Consider the following 27,342-nt stretch of genomic DNA (forward strand, 5'->3'; position numbering starts at 1 on the left):
TGTTCAGTTGTTTGGTGGTGACTATGGCAGAGCTTCCACAGAGGCCAGCAGGTGGATGAGAGAAAGGGGAGGCAGGAGGAGCAGAGACCCGAGGCGTCCGAGTGTCAGGTGAGCTGAACTTCAGGTAAGAAGTTATGACCTGCAGTCTATCTGGGTCAGATATAAACCAAGTTTAGGTGGAGTTTATTTTTGTTGTGCTGACTTTTTACAGTCAGTTACAATAACTCTTACTGCGTACTAGCTAGCATGACGGAGTTTCTATACAGCTGGGTGGTGCTATGATGTTACTGATAGTGAACTTTATTTTATTCATAAGGTTAGTTAGTAGAGTTGCCAAATGTTCCGTAAAAACTGAATGGTGTCGTATTCAGAGAAAATATTACACGTTTCATGTTGAGCTGAAAAGGAACAGTTTGTCCCGGACTTCAGCTACAATGAAAAAGAAACAAAGCTGGATTTATTCTGTGTGTTTATGCTGCACAGCTGCTTCTTCTTCTCTCATTCTCTCCCCCTCTCTCTCCTGTTGCTAGTTCATTCATGAAACTGAGCAATGATCAGCTGATCGGTATTTCTGACGCAAGTCCCGCAAAACCAGATTCAACTTGTAATTGGCTAAAAATAACTTCACCTACCGTTGAGAGGGACGTTGTTAGCTGGCAGTTTTTTAAAGCAGTGCTGAAATTTCCTCATTCCGACACTTCAAAAGCTTCAGCAGCTGTCTGCTCAGCGCAGCATCAGCACCACGGAAATACACGGATATAACTCGAGACAGATTCACAAAGTGTTTTCGGGGCTTTCAGGTGTTTGGACCAATGTTTTCTTTTCTGATCAAACCAGAAAGCTTTAATGAGCAGCTGGATTTGTCTCGCATTAACTGGCTGGACACAGAGGACATCGAAATGCAGCTGATTGAACTGAAAAGCTCGACTCTGTGGGGTCAAAGTTTGCAGAACTACGGACGCAGCTGGAATCCACAGCTGTGCGTGTTCATGGAGCTGCATTTTCACCTGCTGGACGTCACTACCTGACAAGTTTAACTGTCTTCAGAACATTGCAGAGGCCTTATTGACAGTATTTGGCTCTACATGTCTGTGTGAGCAGATTTTCTCTCACATGAGTCCTCAGGTAGCCTCTGAATGCTGGACACTCGGAGACCTGTGTCTCTGAGTGGGAGACCAGAGATCACATTAACATGTGTGTCTCTGTATTAACAAACATGCCATATTGGCTCAGTTTATTTTTGTTATCATTGTTATGAGGAGACCATAAACAGCATTTGCATTTTTTGTTGTTCAGTTCATTTGCTGTTATGGATAAAAAGTCTTTATTTGTTTCAAAATAGCTGATAACTATTCGCTGATAGCTGCCAACATCTGCAAACAAATATAATTCTATAAAGTTTTTCTATATAGTGTGTAACTGTTAATATAGAGCGTTATTACATCTATTTCTAATGCAATCATATGGCACACTGACTTCTGAGGGAATTTTAGATGGTACTCATCATCAGAAAGGTTGCCGACCCCTGATCTAGAAAACAGGCAAAACTTATGAGCACAACTGTAAATGTAACATAAAACTAAAGTTAACCAAATAGTATCACCGAATATTCTCCCACATACCTCCAGTATAGCAGAACTGTTGAAACTGACATCAAGTTGGTCATCTGTTACACTGTCTATCCATGGGTCTGGAGGGGGAAGGATGGATGGGTCGAAGCCCACATCCTCATAGTCATCAGAGGCACAGGCATGGTAGTGGTTCCCTGAGCCCTGGATGCTGACGGTGGAAGTGTTGGCATCGCGGGAATATTGCCGAGGGATGGCACGAGATGACAGTATTTCCATGTCAGTGTCCGGGGAGTTCATAGGTGTGTCTAGTAGGTCTGGCATGTCCAGATCTGCCTGGAGGGAATAACGAGTACAGAAATCAGTGGATTTGTGAGCAGTGCAGGTCTGTTACACCTGTTTGCATTTGTTGCTAAATGATGTTCACCCTCATTTAGAGATGAAGTGAAGGGGCCATAAAAAAAAATCAACTGATAGTTCAAACCTGACTTCCTCAGAAACAGATGATGTTTTTTAGTGTAATATGTTTAATGAGTATAACAGAGTGGGGCCAAATTTGGTTGTTTTTATTTGTTTTTTGGCTTTTTTTACTTTACTTTTGAGGAAATATTCAAATAAAAAGACGATTTATACTCGATTAAAACTGCAACCAAATACATTTTAAACCCACTGCAATCTCAAGCCAAAATTGATCTTTTTAAAGCTCAACATTTGTTCTTAAGTAGCTTTGAGCATCAGTAATCAATGTAGCATCATGTGCTGTGTCATAGTTTCAATACCAAAACTGCACCAACCGAATGTCTGTCATGTCAACTAACAGAAAAAAGCACCGGTTCCCTCAATAATTAATTATTTTATGACATTTCATCTTAAAAAAAAACCAAAACTGCATTTTGGATAAACTTTTAAAGAACGATATCACCATGTGAGTTCGTGCCTATATTCTTGTTTTAGATTTTGTTGCCAGGCTCATCTTCAAGCTGTGATTGATTGATTGTTTGAAGGTTGAGCGCCTTCAAAAATTGCACAAATACAAGAAAGCAGTCCTACATATGTGTTTATTATATGCACTGAAGGAAATGTACTGGTCAAAAATTACTCCGAAATTCCTCACAGTGTTTCTGGAGGGCAAGGTGACGCCATCCTGCAAGTATCCAGAAAGTAAGAAACGAAAGAAAGGGTTTTGTTTGGGTAAAAGACTGTTATCCTTTGAATAATAGTAGATATAAAAAGGCTCTCAGAGTGGGTAATCCAGCACAAAAAATGTAGCATTCATAAAGCTCCATAATTGGCTGCAAGTGAATACTATGCGAATTAAACTGTAAATATATATATTTTCTGATTATAACAGAAATAGTGACAAACAAAAGACATATGTGCCTTTTTTAAATGTAAATATCTCATAAGCTAAGAGGCATCATTGATCTCAAGCAAACTGCCAACTCTTGGCCCATGTTCTGGTTCAGTATAGTATTTCTCATGGTTTTATGATGTTTTGTTAAAATGTAGCCAGTGCATTTCTTTTACCTTGCAGCTCTGGTGCAGGTTTTTCTTTTCTCAAAGCGACCAGTGTGTCTCGAGGAAGCTGCAAGCATTATTTTGTACGGGTGCAGTCGGTACCAAAACTTACCTGCACAGCTGCTGTCACACTATTGGAGCGCTGGAACCGACGATACCTGAGCATCAGAGGGGGAAAAAGAATAAATACTAGAATAAAATTTCTGCCCTCTGCTTTCAGAGAACATATGTCTTCACATACACATCTTTAAAATGTTGTAAGTTTACATTTGCAGTAGTCTATTCTTTTTCCATCTAACAGTTGCTACTTTTTCGTTTGGAGATTTGAGGTTCCCTGTGACTCTAGATGTCAGTTGTGAGAAGAGGTGTAAAATGAATGCTACCAGATGTTATAAAAGATTTTCTAAATGCATTAGTGCCGTCTGAGCTTAACTGTTCAGTGCTCCAATAAAAGAAATAAAAAAAGTTGCAAGTAGCGCAAAATAAGGATGAAGTAGCTGCTTGTAAATTACTGTAATTGTCGGGCTATAAGCCGCTACTTTTTGCACAAGCTTTGAACCCTGCAGCTTTTAGTCAGGTGCGGCTTTTCTATGGATTGTCCATGATTTTTGTCATATCGTAAGAGGATTTGTTTTGTTTGTTCCGCTGTTCTCCGGCACTACGTTGCCTGGCGGAAGGATCGGGGTTCAAGAGTGGTATGTTGGTCACATGTCCGTCCGCCAAGCAACGTAGTGCCGTACGAAGTAGCGCGAAAAACAAACTTCAAAGTAGCGCTACGCGTTCAGCGGGAGGCGTGGATGATGAGCGGCGATAAACTTGCGAAAAGAAACTTATGCCCAACTCCACCAGTGGATTCTGACAGCGTGGAAAAGTGTGAAAACATCCACGATCACCAACGGATTTCGAAGGGCTGGACTGCTGCATGATGGAAAGGAGGACAGCGCCACAGCCCTTCAGAGCAGTGTTGCCAACTCCTCAGTAAGGAAAATCGCTATTGGTTGTCCTAAAAGTCGCTAGAAGTCGCTAAATGACGTCATCACCTAATTTGCATAATTGGTCATGCTAATGTAATGGACCCTGTGCACGAGAAAATGCTAACTTCCTGGTTTGAGACCGGATGTGGGGTTGTACATTTCCGGTAGCTTTACTTTGCGGTCAATCGCTACTGCGAAGATATACTCCAAAATTGATGTCCAAAACTCGAAAACGGAACGATCGCGTTAAGTTACAAAGAGCAGAAGGTGGGAACACTCACCACTGTTGTGTCATAAAAATCTAATGATCAATTTTGACGTTTAAAGAGTTTAGATCGATCGGTTGTTTACATCACTAAACACAAGCAGAACTGCAGCAGAAGACACATCGTCCACATTCAGAAGCTCATCTCTGTATAGTGACTGGTCTTATGATTTAAACAGGCAAATGTTCAGCATTCAAACTACAGGTGAACAATAGTCAAACCAGGTGTTTTCCCCGTTATGTCGATATCAGCTAGTCAAGTACACACCTACACAGCATGTTAACAAACCGTGAAAAAAAGCCACACAAAAAATTAATGATTGCTGGTAACGGTTTCTATACATTAGTATTTACGAAGGGTATGTTGTGACTTACCTTCAAAATTACAGCGGTCCCTCGCTATAACGCGGTTCACCTTTCACCTCGCTGTTTCGCAGATTTTTAGTGCAAGTTTGCATGCTTATTTACGTCCTGCGTCCTGATCGCTGCAGACGATCTCCTCCGTCTCTCCTGTACAGTACAGAATCGCTGCATCTATCGCTAGCAGTGTGACTCTGAAGTGCAGTGCTGTATGTCCACGATGTACACGAAACGTTTTGCACCGTCAAAAAATAAAATTGGCTACTTGATTTCACATATTGCTGGTTATTTTTAGAACATAACACCCGCGATAAACGACGGACAGCTGAGAAATATAACGTTTGAATCCATTTTCTCTTTTCCCCTGAGGCGTGGGGGGAAAATATCGACAAGTCGATGAACATCATTTACAGATATATTGGGTAAATGCCCGAGACATCTATAGAAATGTGAATCGCCGCTTTATTTATTTATTTGCTTAACTTGTTTTGGACCGTAAACAGGGCGCGAATAGGATACCGGAAACAAACGTCCCCACAGGAGTTTCCGCACCGGAAGTAGCATATGCTAACGTGCACATAGTCCATTGTAATCTATGTTGAGAGAGAGAGATAACATCGTGGAAGAGACATAAAGTGAGAAAAAACATCCTAAATGCATTTAGAGTTTATTTAGAACTACAAATTAAATTTATCTTAGCAATTACTGTTTTTTTAATGTCACAATTCGAACCCTGCTCCTTTATCCGGGCTTGGACCGGCAAAAGTGACCCGAAATAGGCACTCTGGTGGAGTTACTGTGTGTGTGTGTTTATAAGTAGTTTTAAACCTGATCCACAAAACAGCATAAGAGTAAAAGAGTAAAAGAAGAACTGACTGCGTTACAGCACCCGCTGCTTGTTGAGAGTAGACGTGAAAGCACATATCAGACCCCTATTTTTTTAGATATGGGTCTGAAAACTCGCTAAATATAGCGACAAAGTTGGCAACACTGCGCTAAAGCAAGTAGGAGAGAGCCGAGCTGGAACAAACCATTTTGGGAGGGGGGAGGGGTTATCTATACTTTTGTTGTTAAAATGTTCCATCTCAATTAAGTACTGTATGCTTTTTATACTTTTAGTAGTGTGTCCCACAAACAGCAAATATTTTCAAAAAAAGTAAGACATCTTTGGGGGTGCTTTGATTCATTTTGGGGGTGCTGAAGCACCTCCAAAACTGGGCTAAAATCGCCCCTGGTTTATATCGCTGTCATTGCTCGCAGCAAAGTTCGAACCACTTCATGAACCAGTCACGTGGTACAGCCGGGCAGCGAGGCTTCGGACGTCATCATTTTCAGCTCCTCTCATAAATCAAGCAAGCCTCGATACGCGCATCGCGGAAACGCCCCCTCAATTACTCGACACAAGCTTCGAAGCCTCGATACAGAACGTCACATCACTACCTGCTGGACACAGGCACTCGAGGTCTGGATTTGCCTACCCCTGGTCAAGAAGAAACTTCTACATCAGGTTAAAAGTCTGTTTCAGCTTTTTCTGTTTCTTCTGAAGGTAATTACTTGTTGCGTACAGCTCTTTGGCTGCAGTTTCTTAACAGTAAACATTTTTGAACCGATCTGATGTCTCCTTCGCAGAGCTGCAGCATGAGTCGTCGTGTGGTAGTGATTGGTGGAGGGGCTTCAGGTCTGGCCTGTATCAAGTGCTGTTTGGATGAGGGGCTGGAGCCTGTGTGCTTCGAAAGTAGTGATGATATTGGTGGTGTGTGGAGGTTTAAGGTTAGTGCTTTCCTTTTACTAGATTAATAATGTAAGCGGTAATAAAAAGAAACATCTGGATGAGCACTTTAAAACTAATTGGGTTAATTGGCCACAGGTTTATTTAAATTGGAGATTTCTAAGTACAAAAGAAATCTAAACTTGAAACCCTTTTTAGAAAAAATGGGTGCCTATCCTCTGGACTAAAAAATGTGAGGGACCATCTGGCAAACCTAATCAATGTGGAAAGGTATAAAAGCGCTACAACTTTTTTTGAGTAGTGTTGCTGCCATAAATTTTTAAAATTACACTTCACACAGCAGAACATCTCAGCATCTCAATTTTAAATTTTCATTTTGAAAATCATCAGGTACAAGAGCCAAACTAAAACTGACTGAAAAGACAGCCGATGTCTAAAGAAAATCTCAAAAACCTCCAGAAAGCCTGGAGAAGCAGCACTCAAGACCACTATAAAATTATGTCTGGTTCCTTTCAAGCAAAATATAAATGGATGGCTCAAGATTTTTGCACAATACTGTAGATATTATTGAAGTAATTAAGTCTCCAACAGCAAGTGTTATATGAAGTATATGTCAACTTATGCACTATAAAGTAGTTTTATCAATAATACAGCAGACTATATAGATTTATACTCTAAAATAAATGGCGTGAAAAACAAAGTACAATATTTGCAGTAGATGTGTAATAACATAGATATAAATGAACTACAAATGTAATAAAACTGTGCTCAAGCCTATGACGAGCATTGAAAGAGTAATGGTGCTTCAGCTCAATTATCTTTTTTAAAATTTTTCCCCCTTTAGGAGAATCCAGAGCCAGACAGGGCCAGCATCTACCACTCTGTCATCATCAACAGCTCAAAGGAGATGACGTGTTTCAGTGACTTTCCCATCCCTGCACACTTCCCAAACTTCATGCACAACTCCCTCATCGTGGACTACTTTCAGCTGTATGCTGACCACTTCCAGCTCACCAAGCACATACGCTTTAATGTAAGAATGCTTTATGATGTCTGAAATGGTAAATTGTATCACATAATTAAAAAATAAATAAAGTTAAATCCTAATTACTACAACATTAATTTCATAGAAAAAAATACTTTGTTCTGTGCCCTGTGTCTGTCTTTCTGTTGTCCAGACCAAAGTCTTGCAGGTGAAGCAGAAATCAGATTTTTCTCATTCAGGCGAGTGGGTTGTTGAAACGGAGAACAAGGATGGCAACAAGGAGCAACACAGTTTTGAAGCTGTGATGATCTGTATTGGACATCACTGCAACCCCAGTATGCCTCTTCATGACTTTCCAGGTAACCCTTGCCCTACAAGCTATCAACATTCAATGCCGGTTTGGGAGTGAGTGGATGAAGAAATGCTGTGGAAGTGAGCCAGAGATTAATAATTAAATCCAGAGAGGTGTATTAACACATAGTAAGCAAAAAAGATGAGTGACGAAGAAACACACAATGCATCGGTGGAATCCTTGAGCAGCCTAGACCTATTGCAGTATAACTAAGGGAGGATTTTGGGTCACCTGATCCAACTATATACTTTATCAAAAGGAACGTTATTCTTACCTTATAGTTCACTCAAGGGACAGAACTAATCAACCTTCAAAAAAGCATGAGTGAAACTTTTGTGTCTTCAAATATAGATCAGTCTTTCTATAGCAAAAGTATTGAAACACACTTATTTTCTTCAGGCATTGACACTTTCACGGGGAGGTATTTCCACAGCAGAGACTACAAGACTCCCGAGGAGTGGAGGAATAAAAAGGTCGTGGTGATTGGAATTGGAAACTCTGGAGGAGACATAGCAGTGGAACTGAGTAGAGTCACCAAGCAGGTTGGAATGAGTTGGTCGCATCATTAGAGTAAGAATGTGTCTGAACTGTTTGAGTATTTAACATTCTTAGTGATGAAAATAATTTCACGTGAAGTTTCACAATTCTCACAGTTTTAGGCTGAATACAGTTTAAATACTACACAAGCAGTGACCTGTGACGCATGGATGTGGACATTAAAGAAGACATAACAGCAAAATTTGCTAATTTTTTCTTTTTTCCTTCTTTCAAGCTTTACCTGAGCACTCGAAGGGGATCATGGATTCGGAACAGAATGTGGGACAATGGGATTCCCGTTGACTTGTTTTTTGACAGGGCGACAGGTTTCATAAGAAAAAATCTTCCCTTTGGTGTTTTCTGTGGTCTGAGAGAGAGCCAGCTCAACAAAACATTTGATCACGCTCTGTACAACCTAAAGCCAAGGCACAGGTACAGTATTCTACTAATACTTTACATTTTACAATGTAATTTGTGTCTGGATTGTTTCATGTCTGAATTTGTTTTGTGTTTGACTTTTTAATTCAGGGTGTTCAGCCAACATCCCACAGTGAATGATGAGCTTCCCAACCGCATCCTCTCTGGAACAGTTCAGGTGAAATCCAACGTCCGCAGATTTCAAGGTTCCAGTGTGGAGTTTGATGATGGCAGTGTAGTGGAAGATGTTGACCTGGTGGTAGGTCTGGAATCACATACTTTTCTTCACCTTCATAGAGATCAGTGAATTTGACTTTTGACTAACATGGACCGCTGTCTTTCAGGTGTTTGCTACAGGATACCGGTTTTCCTTTCCATTCCTGGCTTCACAGGTGGTCTCTGTGTCTAACAACAAAGCATCTCTGTACAAATATGTGTTTCCTCCTGAGCTCGAACGCCCCACGCTGGCTATCATTGGTCTAGTGCAGCCACTGGGAGCCATTATGCCCGTCTCTGAGATGCAGGCCAGATGGGCTACACGTGTCTTCAAAGGTAAAAATGACTTTTTCTTTAACACGGTTTTTCTCATCACTCAGGATTTTAGAATTTTTATAGAGTTGTTATTTTTACTACAGTAAACAGCTTTGTCCCCTTTCAAACAGGCTGCATAAAGCTTCCTTCATCAGCTGCCATGCTAAAAGATATTCAGTGTAAGCAGGAGGCCATGGCTCAAAGGTAATGAAGTGGATTTACTCAGCTTTATAGAAACCTACGTTTAAGATCTGCATCTTCATATGTTCAACTCAAACTTTTTTAGGTATGTCACCAGCAGTGTTGGTCAAGTTACTTGAAAAAAGTAATCAGTAATTAATTACTGATTACTTCCCCAAAAAAGTAATCCCGTTACTTTACTGATTACTTATTTTCAAAAGTAATTAATTACTTAGTTACTTAGTTACTTAGTTACTTTTTAAAAACATGATTTACAACCTGAATAGGTGATAAAGCGATAGATCTTTCAGCCCAATTCTACTTTTTCTACATAATCATCATACAAAATGTAATCAAATGGAAAAGTCTCTTTTTAAAACTTGTTTTGTTAGTTTTAATCTTTTACCTTTATGCATGAAGCAAAATTTTAATTATATGCACCATTCTCTGACTTGAAGAAATTAGTTTAACATTTAAACCTATTTTCTGCACATTCCAGCACATAATATATATATATATTGTGTTTACACTCACTCTTTCAGATGCAAGTAAAACACAGCAGAAAATAAATAAAGTCAAAGACTAGCGGTCCTTTTGCTCTATTTTCACCTGTAAAGCAGGAGTAGGGTAGGCGGAGGGTTATCCTGGTGCAGGTGTGCCGCAGCGGTCAGTGGAAGGATACGGCAGTTTCTCTGTGAGTTTCCCATTACGTCGTAGCGCACTCGGTGCTTGCTTGGAAGTTTAGGGGGGGTTTTTTCGCTGTAAAAAGAAGTTTTCTTCCCACGCACAACGGACACTAATGTTTTTGTCACTTTTTATGGAATCAAACTCAAAGTAAGGTCAGTACTTCCACGCTTTAAACGCTGCACGCTCATACTCTCTCCCGCACTCGATATATGATCCATTGTTGATCTGCACACAGCTGTTGTCACGCACGTCGCACTCGCTTACGTCACTGTCATGAGACATTCTCGCAAGAAAATCACGGTTTTAGTAACGCAGTAACGCAGCGTTCCTACGGGAAAGTAACGGTAATCTAATTACCGTTTTTGCAATAGTAATCCCTTACTTTACTCGTTACTTGAAAAAAGTAATCGGATTACAGTAACGCGTTACTTGTAACGCGTTACTGCCCATCTCTGGTCACCAGTCAGAGACACACCATCCAGGTGGACTATGTCAGCTACATGGATGAAATAGCAGAGCTAGTGGGAGTTCAACCCAACATCCCAAGGATGCTGCTGACTGACCCCAGGCTGGGAATGAATGTGCTCTTTGGTCCCTGCACGCCGTACCAGTATCGTCTCAGGGGGCCAGGAAAGTGGGCTGGAGCCCGCCAGGCAATCCTCACTCAGTGGGAGAGAGTGATTCAACCCCTGCAGACCAGGCGATGCGATGAGCCCAAACCCAGGAGATCATATAAGTGGCCTCTGCTTCTGTCGGCTGTTGCTTTGTCCTTCATTGTCTATGTTAAAAGGCACAACCTTCCAGCTTTCCTTCAGGATCCCACTGCTTTGCTATACAGGCTTAAAATATGATGAAATTGAAAATCCAGAACTGATCAGTTTTAACTTTGTCCACAGGCAATGAAAGTTTAATCAGTTTACTTGGCTGAAGTCAGCCAGGCCATCCTCACATAGTGAGAACGAATGGTTCGATTTCTAATGACCACAGTGGCACGAGGACCACAGTAGACCTTCTAATAGTATAATAGTACTAATGTTAATGAAGAGGCTGCATTAGACTGTTTTTAACAATGAAAGACATGAGTTTTTAAAATATATCTGGATTTGTTTAACTCTGCCCTAAAAGAGTGCGACCGTGGCTCAGGGGGTTGGGAAGCGTATCTGTAACCGGAAGGTCGCCGTGCTCTCTGTTCTGGTCGTTGTGTCCTTGGGCAAGACACTTTACCCTACCGCCTACTGGTGTTGGCCGATGGCGCAATATGGCAGCCTCGCTTCTGTCAGTCTGCCCCAGGGCAGTTGTGGCTACAACCGTAGCTTGCCCCCACCAGTGTCTGAATGAATAGTGGCATTGTAAAGTGCTTTGGGTGCCTTGAAAAGCGCCATATAAATCCAATCCAAGTGTTTCTGCAGCTTTCTTAAAATTGTTTTTTAATTTTATTTTCTGGCAAATAACTCAGCCAACAATATGTGGTCGTTCCAATAGCCAGTAATGAAATTTTCCAATAAAATTTCTAATAAATCATTTCCATAAGTCTACATGTTTTCTACAGTTACTTTATGGCTACTCGTGGCTTTTGCTTAGTGTCAAGCATAAGAGTCCATGATTTTCTTTCTTCTTTTAAAGTATTTATTATTTTTAGGGCTCAAAGATTTGAGATGTTTAGAGGCAGGACTCACGCCCACGGCTGAATACAGTGCATTTATTCACAGTCAACAGAAAAAAACACAGTTCAAAAAATATCTTAGCAGTTGGAAGGTCCAGTCTCCACAAAGCTTCCTTTTAGATGCAGACAAAGTAACTTTGTCACACCAGAGTCAGCTCACCACTCGATATCTCACAATTTCTAAATGCTGTGCACAGGGACAGACCAGTTAACGTATCTTCACAATTAACCCAAATAAAATAGGAGCAGGAGCATCGCTTCATTTACTGCTTTCAAGGCAACAATCCAGCAAAGACTGATCACTGCTCCTTCCTTATGAAGCTGCCCAAACAAGATCATCAGAGCAGGTGTGTTACTGCCACCAGGTGTGTGTCTGAAACTTGGTCCCCACAATGCACAAAGGCCAGTGCATACACACACACAAACACACATAAATGCACACAAACAGGGAAAATGAGAGAATGGAGACACAGACTAAAACACCACAACAATCGGCAGGTTGAACGCTGAGGACTTGCGGTACCCTGACAGTTTTTTAACACTTAAAGGTTGATTTAGTAATGCATGAAAACATACGCAAGCATATCACTGCTGTTTGACAGTGTTTCATTAGAAGTTGCAAAGTAAGTAAAAAAAAAAAGACATTTAAGCAGTGTCACTGTGGTATTTGAAGCACGAAATGTCCCTGCTTCCTTAAAATCCTTTACGTACCTCTCAGCTGGTCCAACATATAACAAAGCTTGATACTGCTTGACGTTTGTTGCTGAATTTGCAGTTGAAACTGGTATCGACATAAATGACTGCTTGGAAAAACTTTCAGTTGCCACTGTAGAATTCAGCTCGTGGCACATAATTCGAAGAGGGAATTGATGCTGCTTCACTTTGTCTGGCTGTTTCTGAAATTTAGGGTCATGCGTTTCGTGGTGGAAAGCTGAACCAGGTCATTTTGAAACAGTCACGTCTGACATTGGACATTGGACTTTAACAACTCGATAACAAAACCAAGCTTTTCATTCCAAGACCCTGGGTAGTCAGTCCCACTTTTCCTCTGATACAAAGACATCATATCTCTATCATATAACCTGTTAGGTATAGGTCTTTATGAAAGGTGCCGCTCCTTGACTTAAGCCCCCACATAATATGGGCTCAAAATGTGGTCATAAATATTTTGTACTTGTAAATCGGTTTTGTACTTGTAAATCAGGATTTGTATGTGTAAAAAAAATGTGTGTGTGTGTAAAAAAGATTTGTATGTGTAAAAAAAATTTGTGTGTGTGTAAAAAAGATTTGTATGTGTAAAAAAAATTTGTGTGTGCGTAAAAAAGATTTGTGCGTGTGTAAAAAAGATTTGTGTGTGGACTTAGCCAAAAAAACCCTGCAAGTTACAAGTACGAATTTTGACCCTATTTTTCTTCCTTTCATCTGATTGGTCAATGTCATGTCAATCACAAATGTAACAATCCAATCAGAGAACAGATGGGTTTGGCTGTCAGAGGGGTGCTTTTTTGAACTGCAGGTCCTTGAAGGGTAATACAGTTTTAAGCTGGAGGATCTCTATATAAATATCCGATAGCAGCTAGGTCCCCTAACTTTCAGTTGCTGTTGAAAGGATAAAGTTGTGGTATATCAGTGGTTAGAAATACCCTTATTACTTTAGGATTAGTTTAACACAAAGTCAGGGCAGACCCGGGACCATTGCTGTGAGTCACAGTGCGCAGCATTAAAGTCCTTTCACGTCTGACGCAGGATGTGCTGCTAATGCTAACTGCTAACTAAAAGCAAAGGATCCAGAATTTGTTGCGCTGGCTGCTGAGCTCTGTGGGTTTTTGCAGCAGCTCTACCTGTACTAGATGCACCTGCTCCTTGTCTTTTCTATCTCTGACTTTATGTCCTCTACAAGAGTTTGTTTTTTTTGCTAGTTCTTCAAATGTTCAATAAAAACATCTATGCTAATTCATAACGAAGAAAGCTTTGTAATGAAGACTGTCATTTTCAAAACACTGCCCGCCCCCACCCCGCGGTCCGCAGCGCTGTTGAAAAGGCTGTAGAAGTCCCTGTATTAAACACGTAGACCTGTGACACAAAAATCACCAAACTCGGACGACCACAGACTGTTTTCCTTCGTGGTGATGAAGGAAAACACTGGGCTGGCATGTAAAAGCAGTGTTGCCAACTCCTCAGTAAGGAAAATCGCTATTGGCTGTCCTAAAAGTCGCTAAATGACGTCATCGCCAAGTTTGCATAATTGATCATGCTAATGTAATTGTAACCTACTTGTTGGAGAGAGAAATAACATCGTGGACGAGACATAAAGTGAGTAAAAAACGTCCTAAATGCATTTAGAGTTTATTTAGAACTACGAATTAAATTTATTTTAGCAATTATTGTTTTTTGTAATGTCACAATTCCAACCCTGCTCATTTATCCGGGCTTGGACTGGAAAAAGTGACCCGAAATAGGCACTCTGGTGGAGTTACTCTGTGTGTGTGTTTATAAGTAGTTTTAAACCTGATCCACAAAACAGCATAACAGTAAAAGAAGAACTGACTGCGTTACAGTCAGTGCGGGAGCAGCGGCTTTGCTCATGCGCGATTCATCTGCAGTTTGGACGCACAGGTGTGAACGTCTCCTGCCCTGATAGCAGCTGGGGGAGGACTATCCTCCGCCTGTGAGCGCTTTGGCACGGGCGAGGTGCCCACGGCAGCACCCGCTGCTTGTTGAGAGTAAAAGCGATACGCGCTTCACGTCAAAAAGACGTCATAAATAAGTCTCCAATAACACCAGAAAAAGTCGCCAGATTTGTTGCTAGTCGCTTTTTAGAAAAAAAGTCGCTAAGGGGGTCTGAAAACTCGCTAAATATAGCGACAAAGTCGCTAAGTTGGCAACACTGCTTCAGAGGGTGTTCGACTCCGACACTGACAACGAGGATTTGTTTGGTTTTGAAAGTGACAACGAAGGAGAGAAGCGGAGAGTGGATGACGAAGCCATCCTGAGCCTGTTCGTTTCGACACTGGAGAAGAGGACTTTGGTGGTTTTAGTGCGCAGGAAGAAGAGAAAGATGGCGGTGAATGACTGACTTTTCTTCTTGTTAAAGCCGTGTCACTGCACCTGAGCCTAAAAGGTAGTCCGAATCTATTTTTCTGGTGTGCTGTAGGTTATTGTTATGTACTACATTTGTTACTCGTTTATGAAGCACAGTACATGTTTCGTACTTGTAATTACTGCTATTTGTACATATACCTAAAAAGTTATGCAAATATGTACCCATAACTTGTTTTTCAAAATATTAATAAAAGGGGTGTGTCTCCAAACAGCCATCTCTTTCCCGACAATTTGCTTTGTGCATATTCTCTTACATATGATAAGTCAACATTGAAACACCTGCGGCTTTTAGTCAGGTGCGGCTAATGTATGTACAATAACAGGATTTTCCCCTGATTTTAGCTTGTGCGGCTAATATTCAGGTGCCTTTGTAGTCCGGGAAATACGGTAGATACATCATAATCTGGGCTGGCTTATAGTTAGACACTGTCTGTTTTTGCTAAATCAACAGTCTTTCTCCAACATTATGACAGAAAAAGTTATGCTTTTCCAAACTGTTTAGATACAGCTGCATGTTTGTATCTTGGTCACATCCAACTGGGAGACCCTGAAGCAGATAACACATGCTACCTCGTAAAGCACATTAAATGGCTACAAATACACAACCCATGTCCACCTCAGATGGGATGTTAGGATGCTGAAAACCTGGGTTATGAAGGATTCTTCCAGACTCAAAAGACAGAGGATGAATGAATGAAATAACTTGTGTAAGCACTGCTTCCCTTGCTTGCACTCTCAGAGGAAAAGCACACAGAAAAAAACATGCAGGAGAAAACAAAAGAGAACATTTAAAACAGTCAACTGTTTGAAATGTGCTACCAAAGCGTCAAAGAAATGTATAAATGACAAAAGAAGTAGAAAAGACGGCTATTGTGTTATTGTGTTTAGATACATTAGGCTAAATCCAACAAAAGGAAATAAACTATGATATAGAAAAAAAAAAGTCTCACCCTCTGTCATCTTCCACTTGCACACCTACAGAGGTGAACTTGGAGGGGTCCTCTGGATCCGGAATATCCTCTGGTCCGTCAACCTAGAGGAGGCAAAAAGAGCAAAACTAAAAATAATCACAACAATAATAATAATAATAATGTGTATGTGTTAGTCCCCGTAGGGAAATTACTCCTCTGCATTTAACCCATTCACCCAGTGAAGCAGTGGGCAGCCACCAACACAGCATCCAGGGAGCAGCATGTAGGGACGGTACCTTGCTCAGGGGTAGCTGTTCAGTGGAGTCGAACCCCTGACCTTCCGATCAGGGGGCAACCACTCTACCTACTGAGCTATCCCTGCCCTCTTAAGCTAAGCTAAGGCCCTTCATAAAAACGAATATGCATTTCTTTATGTAAAGGAGACCCAAGACAGATTACAGATTAATAGCAGATCTAGAATTTTTAGAAAAATAGTAACAGTCATCGTAAAAAAGAGGTGAAACAGACCCCTACTTCGTGTGAAGCTTGTTAAATATTCTCTATTCAGCAGGGTAACATGTGGTTCTCAGCAGAAATAAGCAGAAAGTAACTGAAGCTCAATATTTCGTTGACCGTGATCTCACGTATACCTGGATGCCTATGGAGAGACATTTTCCCTTCCTGAACGCATCTTTCCTATAATCATCCCGGTGGTCTTCAACTACTTGCCCCCTGCTCAGGATTGAGGGGATGGTGGTGTTGACTGTCATGGTGCTATTGTTGACATGCTGACTGGCTGGTCCGTGGACCTATGCAAGAATATTGAGAACACTGTAAATAAAATATTCAGTAAGACAATAAAAATACAGTGTATTCCTGCTGAAATTGGAAAATATTTGTGGGTGTTTATTACAACGATGCTTACTGTAAAAACTAAAGCACTAAAGCACTGACCTGAGCATTAGCAGCCTCTATGGCAGCTGTCAAGGCCTTCATGCTGTCAATGCTTTCTGTGGAGTTACTGAGCCCTGATTGGATGGTCATGTCGCCTCTAGGTCCCTCTTCTTCCATGTAGGCATCCTGGTTAGTTTTAGAATACACAGTCATTTTAAGACAAGTTATATCACACACCTCCATAAATAAAACCATGAATCAGCTGATGAACATTACCTGATGCTGCTGAAGTGAAGCGGAGTAAAGTTACAGAGACACAGCTAAGCGTTTTGCAATTTGGTAAAAGTTTAAATTTCTTCGGTATTGAACAGCAGAAATTAGGCATTCTTGTTGGAGGTCATTTTGGGGGGAAAAGCAGCAGCCAAAAGCACCATACACAACAGTAGACTGGTGCTTAATAAGCAGGCGAATAATGCAGAAAATAGAGATTTGAGATGGTCAACTGTTCTTGAAGTACAAGAAGCTCGTGGTGGAAGCGAAACGGCAAAAGTTTTTATATTCTTTTGTGCTGGTCCAGTGAATTTTGGTCCGAGAGTGACAAAACCTGCAAAATCTGTGAGATTTCGCCCTTTAGCACCCGACGTGCCCGTGTACACGCCGTTAGTGGAATCCGTTACCTGCTCGCATTTGCTGTTTTAGCTGTTTGGCAGTTGTTGAAATAGTTTTGTAAGCTTTAGCCTGAGATTCTGGCGTTTCTGGCAAAATACTTTTATATTTAAGAAATTATTCAGGATTTAGTGAATTGAAATCGCTTTATTCAAACTAAAATTGATGTGAACCAGGAAAATCCATTTTTTAAACCCACCCCCAATCCTGGTGCCACGTGCACTTATGGACATCCTTATGTTCGAACATGGTCTTCGTTATGGACAAACTGCCCAGAAGACCAGTGATAAAACACAACCAAGGTTCAGATTAGTTCTCTCACACCACTCCACATCTCGCTGTTGTTGCCCATGTGAGCGTTGAAGTCTCCCAGTAGCACAAGGGAGTCACCATCAGGGGGATACTCCCAAGAGCATCCCAATGGACCCACAAAGGCCAAGTCCAGTCTGGAACAGAGCCCAGCCCCTGTCCAGGAAACTAGTTTCAGAGCCCAAGCCATGTGTTGAGCTGAGCCTGACTATATCTAGCTGGTATCGCTCAACCTCATGCACTAGCACATGCTCCTTTCCCACCAGTGAGGTGACATTCGATGTACCAATAGCCAGCCTTGATTGTTGGGGATTGGACTGCCAGGGCCTCCTTCATTACATGAAGTTCATCAATCATCAAATTGTTTATCTGTTATTGGGGCAGGTTCTTAGGATTTTTGCCTCTGTGCATCACCACAGTGAATTTTAAACAAGACCCTTAGCTTTAACTCAGGGGATTCACCAAAAGTATTGTATTAACAGATTAGAAACTACATTCCCCTATTTTCAGATACCCGAAAATAATTGGACAAGCGTGTTCAAGTGAGACCTACTCCATCATTAGTTTCTAACCAATTCAGAAGATAAGAGATCTGGAAATGATTGCACTCAATAGCAATCATTTATGTGCAGGAACTCTCAACATGAGGTTCATGCACATAAAGGAGGCCATCACTAGGCTGAAAAAACAAAATAAACCTATCAGAGAGATACCACAAAGTTTAGGAATGTCTAAATCAAGGGTGTCAGATGGTCTGCTGGAACAAGGCCGCCCCTCCCTGAGCCTGGTTCTGCTGGAGGTTTCTTCCTGTTAAAAGGGAGTTTTTCCTTCCCACTGTCGCCAAAGTGCTTGCTCATAGGGGGTCATATGATTGTTGGGTTTTCTCTGTATCTATGAAGCGCCTTGAGGCAACTTTTGTTGTGATTTGGCGCTATATAAATAAAATTGGATTGAATTGAATTGAAAGTCATAAGCTAAAGAAGATATCATCTGTCAACCAGGCAATGTTATGACATGAAGATGTATGTCTGCCAGTGGAACTGGATAAATAGTCTATATTGATGAATTATGTGACTGCTGAGCAGGGGTATAGTCAGATTTAGACTAATGGTACATAACGGATCGGATGATTTTTCACAGTGGAAATTAATAATGACCCTCAAAGCAAAGAAATAGAATATTCTTCAGTGACAAATCAGTCATCTGATCTCAACCAAAGAGGACAAAACTGAAGGCAGACGAGACCCACAACAAGCAACAACTGAAGGTCACTGCAGAAAGGTCTGGCAGAGCATCTCAAGGAAAAGAATACAGCATATGATGATATCCATGGGATCTAGACTTCAGGGAGTCAATGACCTGAAAGGACTTTCATCCAAATATTAAAATTAATTCCTATATTTTAAAACGTTAATGCAGGTTTTTTCTTTTTTTACTAAATTCCAAATTATGGACGAAACTGCACAAGGCAAGTGTGAATGCAAGCACTATTACTTAGGAAACAATGAAAGTACGTATGCTTCCTTTATATTGCTATGAATGACACCTCCATGGTACACATAAGGATGTAACCACACAAAGAGCAGATTAACATGATGGACTAATTCTTTGTGCAGTACCTGTGCAGACTCTGTGCTGCTCTGGGCTGTAATGGAGATGTATGGCTTGGAGGCTGTGGAGCAGGTTGAAGTTCTGGGTGGCACTGGAGGAGGAGTTTTCTTGTAAGTGGTGATGCAAGATGAAACTAAAGGAACAAGAAAGAAGAAGAGAAAACGGGAAGATGAGGAGACAGGATATGTTATAAATTAGTTTGATATACAAACACTGCACCAGAATGACAAGATTTGAGGTAACTATGCCTACAACCACAAGTTGTATTTTTACCTTTGTACCCAGATACAATACCCACAGAAGACCTATAACTGATCACATTTTCGATACCAGAAAACCTACATAATCTTTAACCTCCTAGGACCTGGCGTCCACATATGTGGACATCACATTTTGGGTTATTTAGACCAAAATACTCAATTTTGCTCTACAAGGGCCTGATATCCACTTACGAGGACATTATACTGCTACTGTTCTATCAAAATTTTAAACGAATATCCTCATATGTGGCTCTGATTTTTCATAAAAACAAAAATAAGGTAAAAAAAAAAATCTGGTAATTCTTTGTTTTTACATTCATCAGGTCACAAAAGTGAAAGCTATTTTTTATGATGTTGAAAGGTGCAAGTTCAATAATGCAACGAAAAACTATAATCCTATATACTTGGAAGTAAAAATGAAAAGACAAATGAAAGAACAAAGCCGGTGTAAAGTAAGGGTACCATTTAATGTGTAGATGAATATAAAACCTAAGGACATGTTGTGGACTTGTGGACAGGCACTGTTTTTAACATTATGAACATGTGTCCTTATAACTGTGTGAAACAGATTTGGTTAAGTGATGTATAAATAAACCTCTGCTTTATTACACGTTCCACACAATGGATTTAATGTCACAGGTTCAATGCTGGGTGACAAAACAACACAACAAAGTTTTCATGAAAAGGGTACTGATCTAGAGCTATCAGTTTAGTTTTTAATTAAATATAAATAGTGTGCAGGGAGATATGCATTGTGAATAGGCCTCCAAAATATGTAACTGACCAAAAATTATATAATCACAAGGGATAATTAAATGACCAGTCATCTTAAATCAGGTTATGTAAGAACAACGTTTCCTTAAAAACATGCAGTGGTAAATATTTATGCTTGACACACACTAGGGGAGCAGTTAGGGTGGGGGCACAACCGTCTAATCCCCAGCTACTGAAACTAGGTTTTAGAACATAGATCACCATTTCATACTGTGTTATACCTATTCTAGTTATAACTGAGAAAATATTGCCTTAGTATATTTTAGCCAGAATTATCAGACTCTTCCATCACAGTAGATGGTAAATGGACTGGTTCTTATATAGGAATTCTCTACTCTATTTGAGCGAAGGGCTTTACACAACTTGCCTCTTTTTTTCTATGCAAGTGCTTTCTATCTAACATTTGCATGGATTCATACTCCAATGGATGCATCAGTGAGCAACTTGGGGTTAGTATCGTGCCCAAGGCTATTTGGCATGCAAACTGGATTGTCTGCAGAAGACGATCAAACCAACTTCTGGTTAGTAGGTGACTTGCTCTACCAACTGAGCAACAGCCACCTCAATAGGATATATGTATATATCTATCTACTTAGCACTTTTAATTCTTATTTTTATTTTTATGTCTATTTAAGCGTTATATGACAGTATGTTTGCACTAAGTACCGCAGCAATTTCCTAATGTTGTAAACCTGCTCAACATTTGGCAATAAAACCCTTTCTGATTCTGATTCTGAAAAGATGTCACACTTGTAAGTTGGTGGAGTTGGTCTTGGAAATAAAACTATAATGATAAAATACAATCAGCTGTAAGTTTAACCAATAGAACAAATAAGAAAATATCATGTATAAAATGATTCTTACTCTTACATGGAGGCTAGGTATGTGTGTCTGTATGTGTGTGGGTGTGTGTTGTATTGGCAGATTTCCGTACTCTATGTATTGATCACATGTTTGAACAATATCACTTTAGTAATAGTAAAATCACTTTGTCTCAAAGTTATAGATATGTAGGATGTTATCACAAGTGGGCCTTGTGCTGATTACACCTTCACAGTGGGACCATTGTATGTAGGTTAGAGACATCCAGGTGCCACATGTAAGGGAGGTGACGGGTGGTCGTAAATTTCCCTTTTGGAGGAAGGGTTTGAGGATGAGCTGAACTGGGAGGTATAGAGCTACGTGATGTGCTGTGGAATTTCCTTTGTCCGAATTTGGTCAGGTCGTATATAAGAGTTCAGGGCGGTGCCCATCTTTAGAGACCTTTTTGTGTGTTACCTGAGTGTTTTCTCTCAATAAGGTAATGATACATGTAACTGAAGTAAGATTGCATAAACTGAATAAAACATTAAAAGAAGGATATACACATGTGACTGAAAGTCCAAATGTGATGGAATTACTGAAAAGTCATGCTAAGAATAACATCGAAAAGAAGAAGATGTTATACAGTCATTTTAACCTCTTAAGCCCCAAGCCTACCTGATCTCCTGCCTTTTGCCCCCGTATCAGGGGGCGTTGGGGCTTAAGAGGTTAAAGTTTGTTTTAAATTGTGTATGTAGAAAAGTCAGAAAGAGAGAGGATGATAAGTCGTGATATCTTCTGATGTCATCTCAGAAGATGTTACGTCCAGAGAGGGAGGAGAAAGGATGACCTGGTACAAAAGTGTTGTGCAGAAGAAATAAGTTGCTCTTCCCTCTGTTTTCTGTCAAATGAGCAGTTCACATATTTGGATATCAAGAGACAGATAACTGAAGCTCAGAGGTCACCCAAATTACCAAGGTTGACGTCAGGTGTTGGGGAACCAGGACACACTGGGGCTAGTGCTGGGCCATATCATACCGTTCACGGTAATACCGGTATAATGTTGGGCAACGATAAGAAAATGAAATATCGCGATATGGGTAAAACGTGCATGTGCAGTGCCTTTGTTTTCATACGCACATGGCGGGAAAAGCATGGCGGAGAATGAGAAGGGCGAAAGCGGATCGTTGAATGAAACAGATGAACCAGAACTGGTTTGTAAAAATGCTGCAGCTTCACTGGTGTGGAACTGGTTTAGCTTTCGACCATCAGATACACAACAAAGCACTATTTTTGGTAGCGCATGCTAGCAGGCCGTCGTTATTACCGTGTTTTTTGGAAAATACGGCACACTTAAAATCAATCCTTTGATTTTTCTGAAAATCGACAGAGCCCCTTATAATCCCGTGTGCCTTATGTATGAACTCTGGTTGTGTTTACTGCCCTTGAAATAATTTTATGTACACGGCGCTCGAAAATCTGTCAAATGTTTTAATACGACTTTGCTAAGCTACGAAGCCGCACCGCTTGATGGATTGTCGGAGCATTACAGCTATCGTAGGCGGAGCCTCGCGGAGTGATACGTACTGTGCTTCAACATAATATTACCGTATTGTGTGTGTATAACCTCTTTTTAAGTTTTGTGGATATTATACATGGTTATGCTGAGGATATGTCGGCCAGTTTCCACTGGAAATGACCCCCACCCGAGATTGGGTACCAAAGCAACAAGTACGATGGAAGAAGGAGAATTGAGTGTGAGAGAAACTGACCTGAAAGAGAGGATGATTGCAAAGATGGCAATATGGAGCAAGTTACCAAGACTACGTGAAGTACCTTCTGAAGGTCTACTAGAACGTGTGAATGCAGCACTACGGACAATCCCTACTGTGACCATCACCAAAACCAATCAGCTGATCTATACCATGGCAGCAGTGATCAGTGAGATGCTTGGCTACAAGATGAACCACCACAAGGAGCAATACCCTCCATGGAGAAGGAGACTAGAGACCAAGATTAACTAAGATCAGGGTAGCATGGTATACCAGAGAGTTAGAAGCCATGGAATAAACCAGCTGTTCTCCACAGAACCATCCAAGGTGTATTCTCAGTGCCAGGGGAACAATATGACAACAACACCACCGAGGCTGGAGATGGAGAAATATTGGAACAGCATATGGGAGAAGCCACTGAGCATTACTCATAATGCTTAGAGGCTGTGGCACACATCCAAGAAAGGGTCTCCAGTTTGAAGAGTTGGACAGCACCAGGCCCTGATTCACGCCTGCTGGCAAAAGAAGCTGACAGCACAAAAGAACCAGCTTTTAAACAACGAGAGACACCCAGAATGGCTGACTGAAGGCCAGACAGTCCTGTTCCCCAAGGATCCCCAGAAGGGACCGGTCCAATCCAACAACTGCCCAATAACCTGCCTCAGGACTGCATGGAAGCTCCTGTCAGGCATCATAGCGGCAAAGATGAACAAACACATGGATCAATACATGAGGCACAGAAAGGAATTGGCAAGAATACTAGAGGTGCAAAACACCAGCTACTGGTAGGCCGAGCAGTCAGCCAAGTCTGCAAGACTAGGCTGACCAACCACTGCCACTGCCTGGATTGACTACAGGAAGGCCTATGACTCAATGCCCCACACCTGGATCCTGGAATGCCTAGAACTGTACTAGATCAACAGGACCCTAAGAGCCTTCATCAGGAATACAATGGGGATGTAGCGTATAACACTTGAAACCAACGTCAAGTCTATAGCACAAGTCACCATTAAGTGCGGGATCGACCAAGGAGATGCTCTGTCTCCACTGCTGTTCTGCATAAGCCTGAACCCTCTCAGTGACATCATTGATAAGACTGACTAATGGAGCAGTTTTCAGCCACCTCCTATACATGGATGACATCAAGCTGTATGCCAAGAGTGATTGAGACATTGATTCATTGATCCACACTACCAGCATATCCCTGACATCGGAATGTCGTTCGGACTGGAGAATTATTTTGAGCAAAAAGTTTAATTTGAGTGAAAAAAATTCATTGAGGTGTGCAAGAAATGTATTTCAGTGTTTGCTATTATCCATATACACACACAATAACATGTTGCTCAGTTGTTGGCATTTGCTCTTGCTCAGATCGTAGGCTTCTGTTTATGTTCTACTTGTGATCCATGTGTTCTGTGCCGTTTGTTCTGTTCTTGGTTTAGTTGATAGGTTTGTTTATTTCTTTTGTATTTCCATTCGGTTCCTTCTAATTTGTCTTCTCACTGTGTCTTGACGTCTGTTCGTGTCAAGCATGTGTGTCTTAATCTCGATTTCAATGTTAGTTATTTTCTGTCTTATATCTCTTGTCCTGTGTGATTTGGGTTTAGTTCCATTTTCCCCAGTTTCATTATCTGCAGGGCTCTAGACTAACTTTTTGACATGGGCGCACCGGTACGCCTAACTTTTAAAAATTTAGGCGTACCGGCACAAAAGTTAGGCGCACACTTTTCAACCGCATCGCTTATCACTGCAGTTTTACATGTGCACTTTCTTTGGGGGGGAAGTCCAGATAATATTCATTTCTAAATTATTAACTAACAAACTTGTGCTTAAAGTGCTTTGTCAATATTGTAGAAAATGTTACACTTAATCATCATCTTGGCCTCCTCTGACGACCTGTTTGCTGCTGTCTGTTGCTGAAAGGCAGTGGGGAGAAGGGTCACTTGGGCATTTATTGCAGCATATAATGTGTTTCCTGGATACACTGTGCGTTTTCAGCATTCAGAGATTGATGGCTCCGTGTCAGAGCTGGCTATGAATTTCAAACTTAACAAAAAAGTTATCAATAGTTCTTTTCATCTTTTCTTATTACCCACAGCTACATCCACTTCTCTCAGGCCTAGGCTGCTCACTAGGGCTGGGTATCATCACTGATTTCTATTATCCATTCAATTCTGGTTCTCAAAGTCCTGATTTGATTCAATTTAGCCTCAGACAGTCAGAAATATTATAATTCTGATCATTTATCAGTACTGATAAATGTGAGACTTCATCAGAATTGTGAACATCACAGCAGATGCCTTTGTGTGAAAGTAACTGAGAATAAAACACAGAAAAACATGAAGGAGATTTTCCTGGTCTGGCTTTTTATAGCAGATAACCTTAAAAATATTCTGCAATTTTGCATAATTTTAAGAAGTTTAAATTTCTTCAGTATTGAACAGCAGAAATTAGGCTTTCTTGTCCGAGGTCATTTAAGTGAAAAAAGAAAAAGACAGCGCTGTAAACAACGGTAGACTGGTGGGTAACAAGCGAATGAATAATGCAGAAAACAGAGATTTGAGACGGGAAACTGAAGTACACACAGAGAGAGAGAGCTGTGCAGGAAGTGTGATTTTTATCGTGGTGGAAGCAAAACAGCAAAAGTCAGAGGGAATTCATGACGACATTGATCAAATGTGAAGCGTAGTTTGTTTCTTCTTTTGCTGCTGGCTCTGCGAATTTTGGTTGGAGAGCGACAAAACCTGCAGCTCAGAATCAGCGCAAAAAAGACGTAAACACAATCACGCATTTGCGACCCAATTGGTCGCACTCTAGAGCCCTGATCTGTGTTAGTTTCAGCTGTGTTTCCGCCTGTTGCCTATTCCCCGATTATCCTGTGTGTGTATAAATTTTCTTCGTTTTCTATTGCTTTTTGTGGTGTTCTCCCTCTTGCTGTGTGCCCTTTGGGTTTTTTGATGACCAGATGAAGCCTCGTAAAACCTTGAAATTTTCTACGACTCCCACCCTGTCACTCATCAAAACCTTTTGTCATTTCAACTATTTGTAACAGCTGCTTTGTTGCGTTGCAATGGTGTCAAGCATGGAAACAATCACTGCCAAGAATAGAGTTAAAAATGCCTTCAATTCATTTTGCGTGGTTCATTCATTGATTTAATCTGTTTTTGATTTAATTTAATTTGGAATTGTTTCAAAATGTCAGAAATTTGCCTTGGTTAAATCGGCAACTCTATTGACATATTTTTTTCAGATAGTCTCAGATGCTTCATACTGTTAGTCCACAGCATGCTAATCAGGTTTATGTCAGAATAAATTTTAACAGCACCAATATACTGGTCTCAGCTGGAGTGCTGTGAGCATGAGCAACAACCTTAAAATAGCAACTTTAATAACAGTGGTCAGGATTATAGCAATACGACTGTCCTCAGTCTGTGTTCTCTTAGAAATTATTGGAAAAGCTTAAAGTATGACCAAGTTAAGTTGTTGCCTTTCTCTGGTTAGTTTTTCATATGGATCAGTCATTAACTGAAGGCAAAATCTTGAGATTGTGCCTTGTAGTTTATAGGTAGTATAAGGAATGTAGTCCTTTTATACATCCTTGTATGTTATTAACAAAATAACCTTAACATTTCCCGTTGAAGACTGGTAGATTGGATGGAAAATGCGGCCAATTTAAAGGAACAAGTTTAACTGTGAAGAAATTTTATTTATAATTAATCCTCCAAAATGTCAAATCTTCAACTACATGTTCACATGGTAAAAGTTCTCATGGTCACTGAATTGAAATGAAACCCTTATCACTATCTTCTGCACTTCACTACAGTCGACAATAACTGCTCTTAGAAATCTGTGGTCGATCTTGAAAAATACATCTTTTATCTCAGTAAGAATTTAACCTGGATAAATAATGCACATAGAAATTGTGCAAAAATAATATTTAACAATAATATTTGATCCTTGGATCAAAAAGGGGGGATTCTGCAACACTAAGTCAAAGAACTGGCCAATGAAGGACATAATACACATAGATGATGACCTCTGGGTCTGGATATATTGGTCTTGGGCTAAGAAAACAACACTAGCCTACTATTTGTGTGCTTAATTCTCTGACTTAAGACTTACAACTTTGCTGCAAGTATTCAGGAAAAAAAAAGAGAAAATTTGAACTTTTGACCTCATTTTAGGGGGTCCAGTTGACTTAAGCCCCACGCCCCGGTACCAGGGGCAAAAAGGAGGAGATCACGTTTAATTGGTAATAACGTGGGGTGAGAAATTTAAGTCCCACGTGTGGTATCCACAGAGACCTCTGAATCTCAGCCAAAATCTCATATAAACCATTTCTACAACCACCAAACACAACGAAACCAAGCCATGATTAAACGAGCAGTTACGTAAAATGCGCACAAGTCCGCTAAACAAACAAAACCAAACAAGAAATTCTTCAAACTTTATGTAACCGGCTAAAGAAAGGCTAGT

The 27,342-nt window shown here is 40.6% G+C and overlaps 2 protein-coding genes across 7 annotated transcripts in view; one reads left to right on the forward strand and one right to left on the reverse strand.

Annotated features, from left to right (window-relative positions):
- Nucleotides 1-27,342, reverse strand: part of LOC102791851 (disks large-associated protein 1-like) — a 194,845-nt gene that overhangs the window by 15,628 nt on the left and 151,875 nt on the right. For all 6 annotated transcript variants that reach the window (XM_087850647.1, XM_087850648.1, XM_087850651.1 and 3 more), the window contains 6 exons: nucleotides 19,268-19,392; nucleotides 16,734-16,859; nucleotides 16,430-16,588; nucleotides 15,819-15,901; nucleotides 3,199-3,244; nucleotides 1,623-1,904 (listed from right to left, as the gene is read on the reverse strand). In XM_087850647.1, coding sequence (XP_087706773.1) covers nucleotides 1,623-1,904; nucleotides 3,199-3,244; nucleotides 15,819-15,901; nucleotides 16,430-16,588; nucleotides 16,734-16,859; nucleotides 19,268-19,392 — 821 coding nt within the window. The remainder of the gene's footprint in view (nucleotides 1-1,622; nucleotides 1,905-3,198; nucleotides 3,245-15,818; nucleotides 15,902-16,429; nucleotides 16,589-16,733; nucleotides 16,860-19,267; nucleotides 19,393-27,342) is intronic.
- LOC148098748 (flavin-containing monooxygenase 5-like) lies at nucleotides 6,154-11,328 on the forward strand. Its single transcript, XM_087850652.1, has 10 exons — nucleotides 6,154-6,455; nucleotides 7,259-7,447; nucleotides 7,593-7,758; nucleotides 8,151-8,293; nucleotides 8,524-8,720; nucleotides 8,817-8,964; nucleotides 9,050-9,257; nucleotides 9,368-9,440; nucleotides 9,523-9,538; nucleotides 10,571-11,328. Exons 1-10 carry the CDS (start codon nucleotides 6,300-6,302, stop codon nucleotides 10,952-10,954), a joined length of 1,680 nt encoding a protein of 559 aa, XP_087706778.1. The 5' UTR covers nucleotides 6,154-6,299; the 3' UTR covers nucleotides 10,955-11,328.

Source organism: Neolamprologus brichardi, chromosome 14, assembly GCF_056152115.1.
Source record: "Neolamprologus brichardi isolate AB-2024 chromosome 14, ASM5615211v1, whole genome shotgun sequence".
Lineage (NCBI taxonomy): Eukaryota > Metazoa > Chordata > Actinopteri > Cichliformes > Cichlidae > Neolamprologus > Neolamprologus brichardi.

Bases quoted from the DNA above. Each gene is read 5' to 3' on its own strand.
- LOC148098748 (XM_087850652.1), top strand. From the start codon at position 6,300: ATGTCTCCTTCGCAGAGCTGCAGCATGAGTCGTCGTGTGGTAGTGATT. The intron at 6,456-7,258 runs GTTAGTGCTTTC...TTCCCCCTTTAG, and splicing joins GTGGTGTGTGGAGGTTTAAG to GAGAATCCAGAGCCAGACAG. The intron at 9,258-9,367 runs GTAAAAATGACT...CCTTTCAAACAG, and splicing joins GGCTACACGTGTCTTCAAAG to GCTGCATAAAGCTTCCTTCA.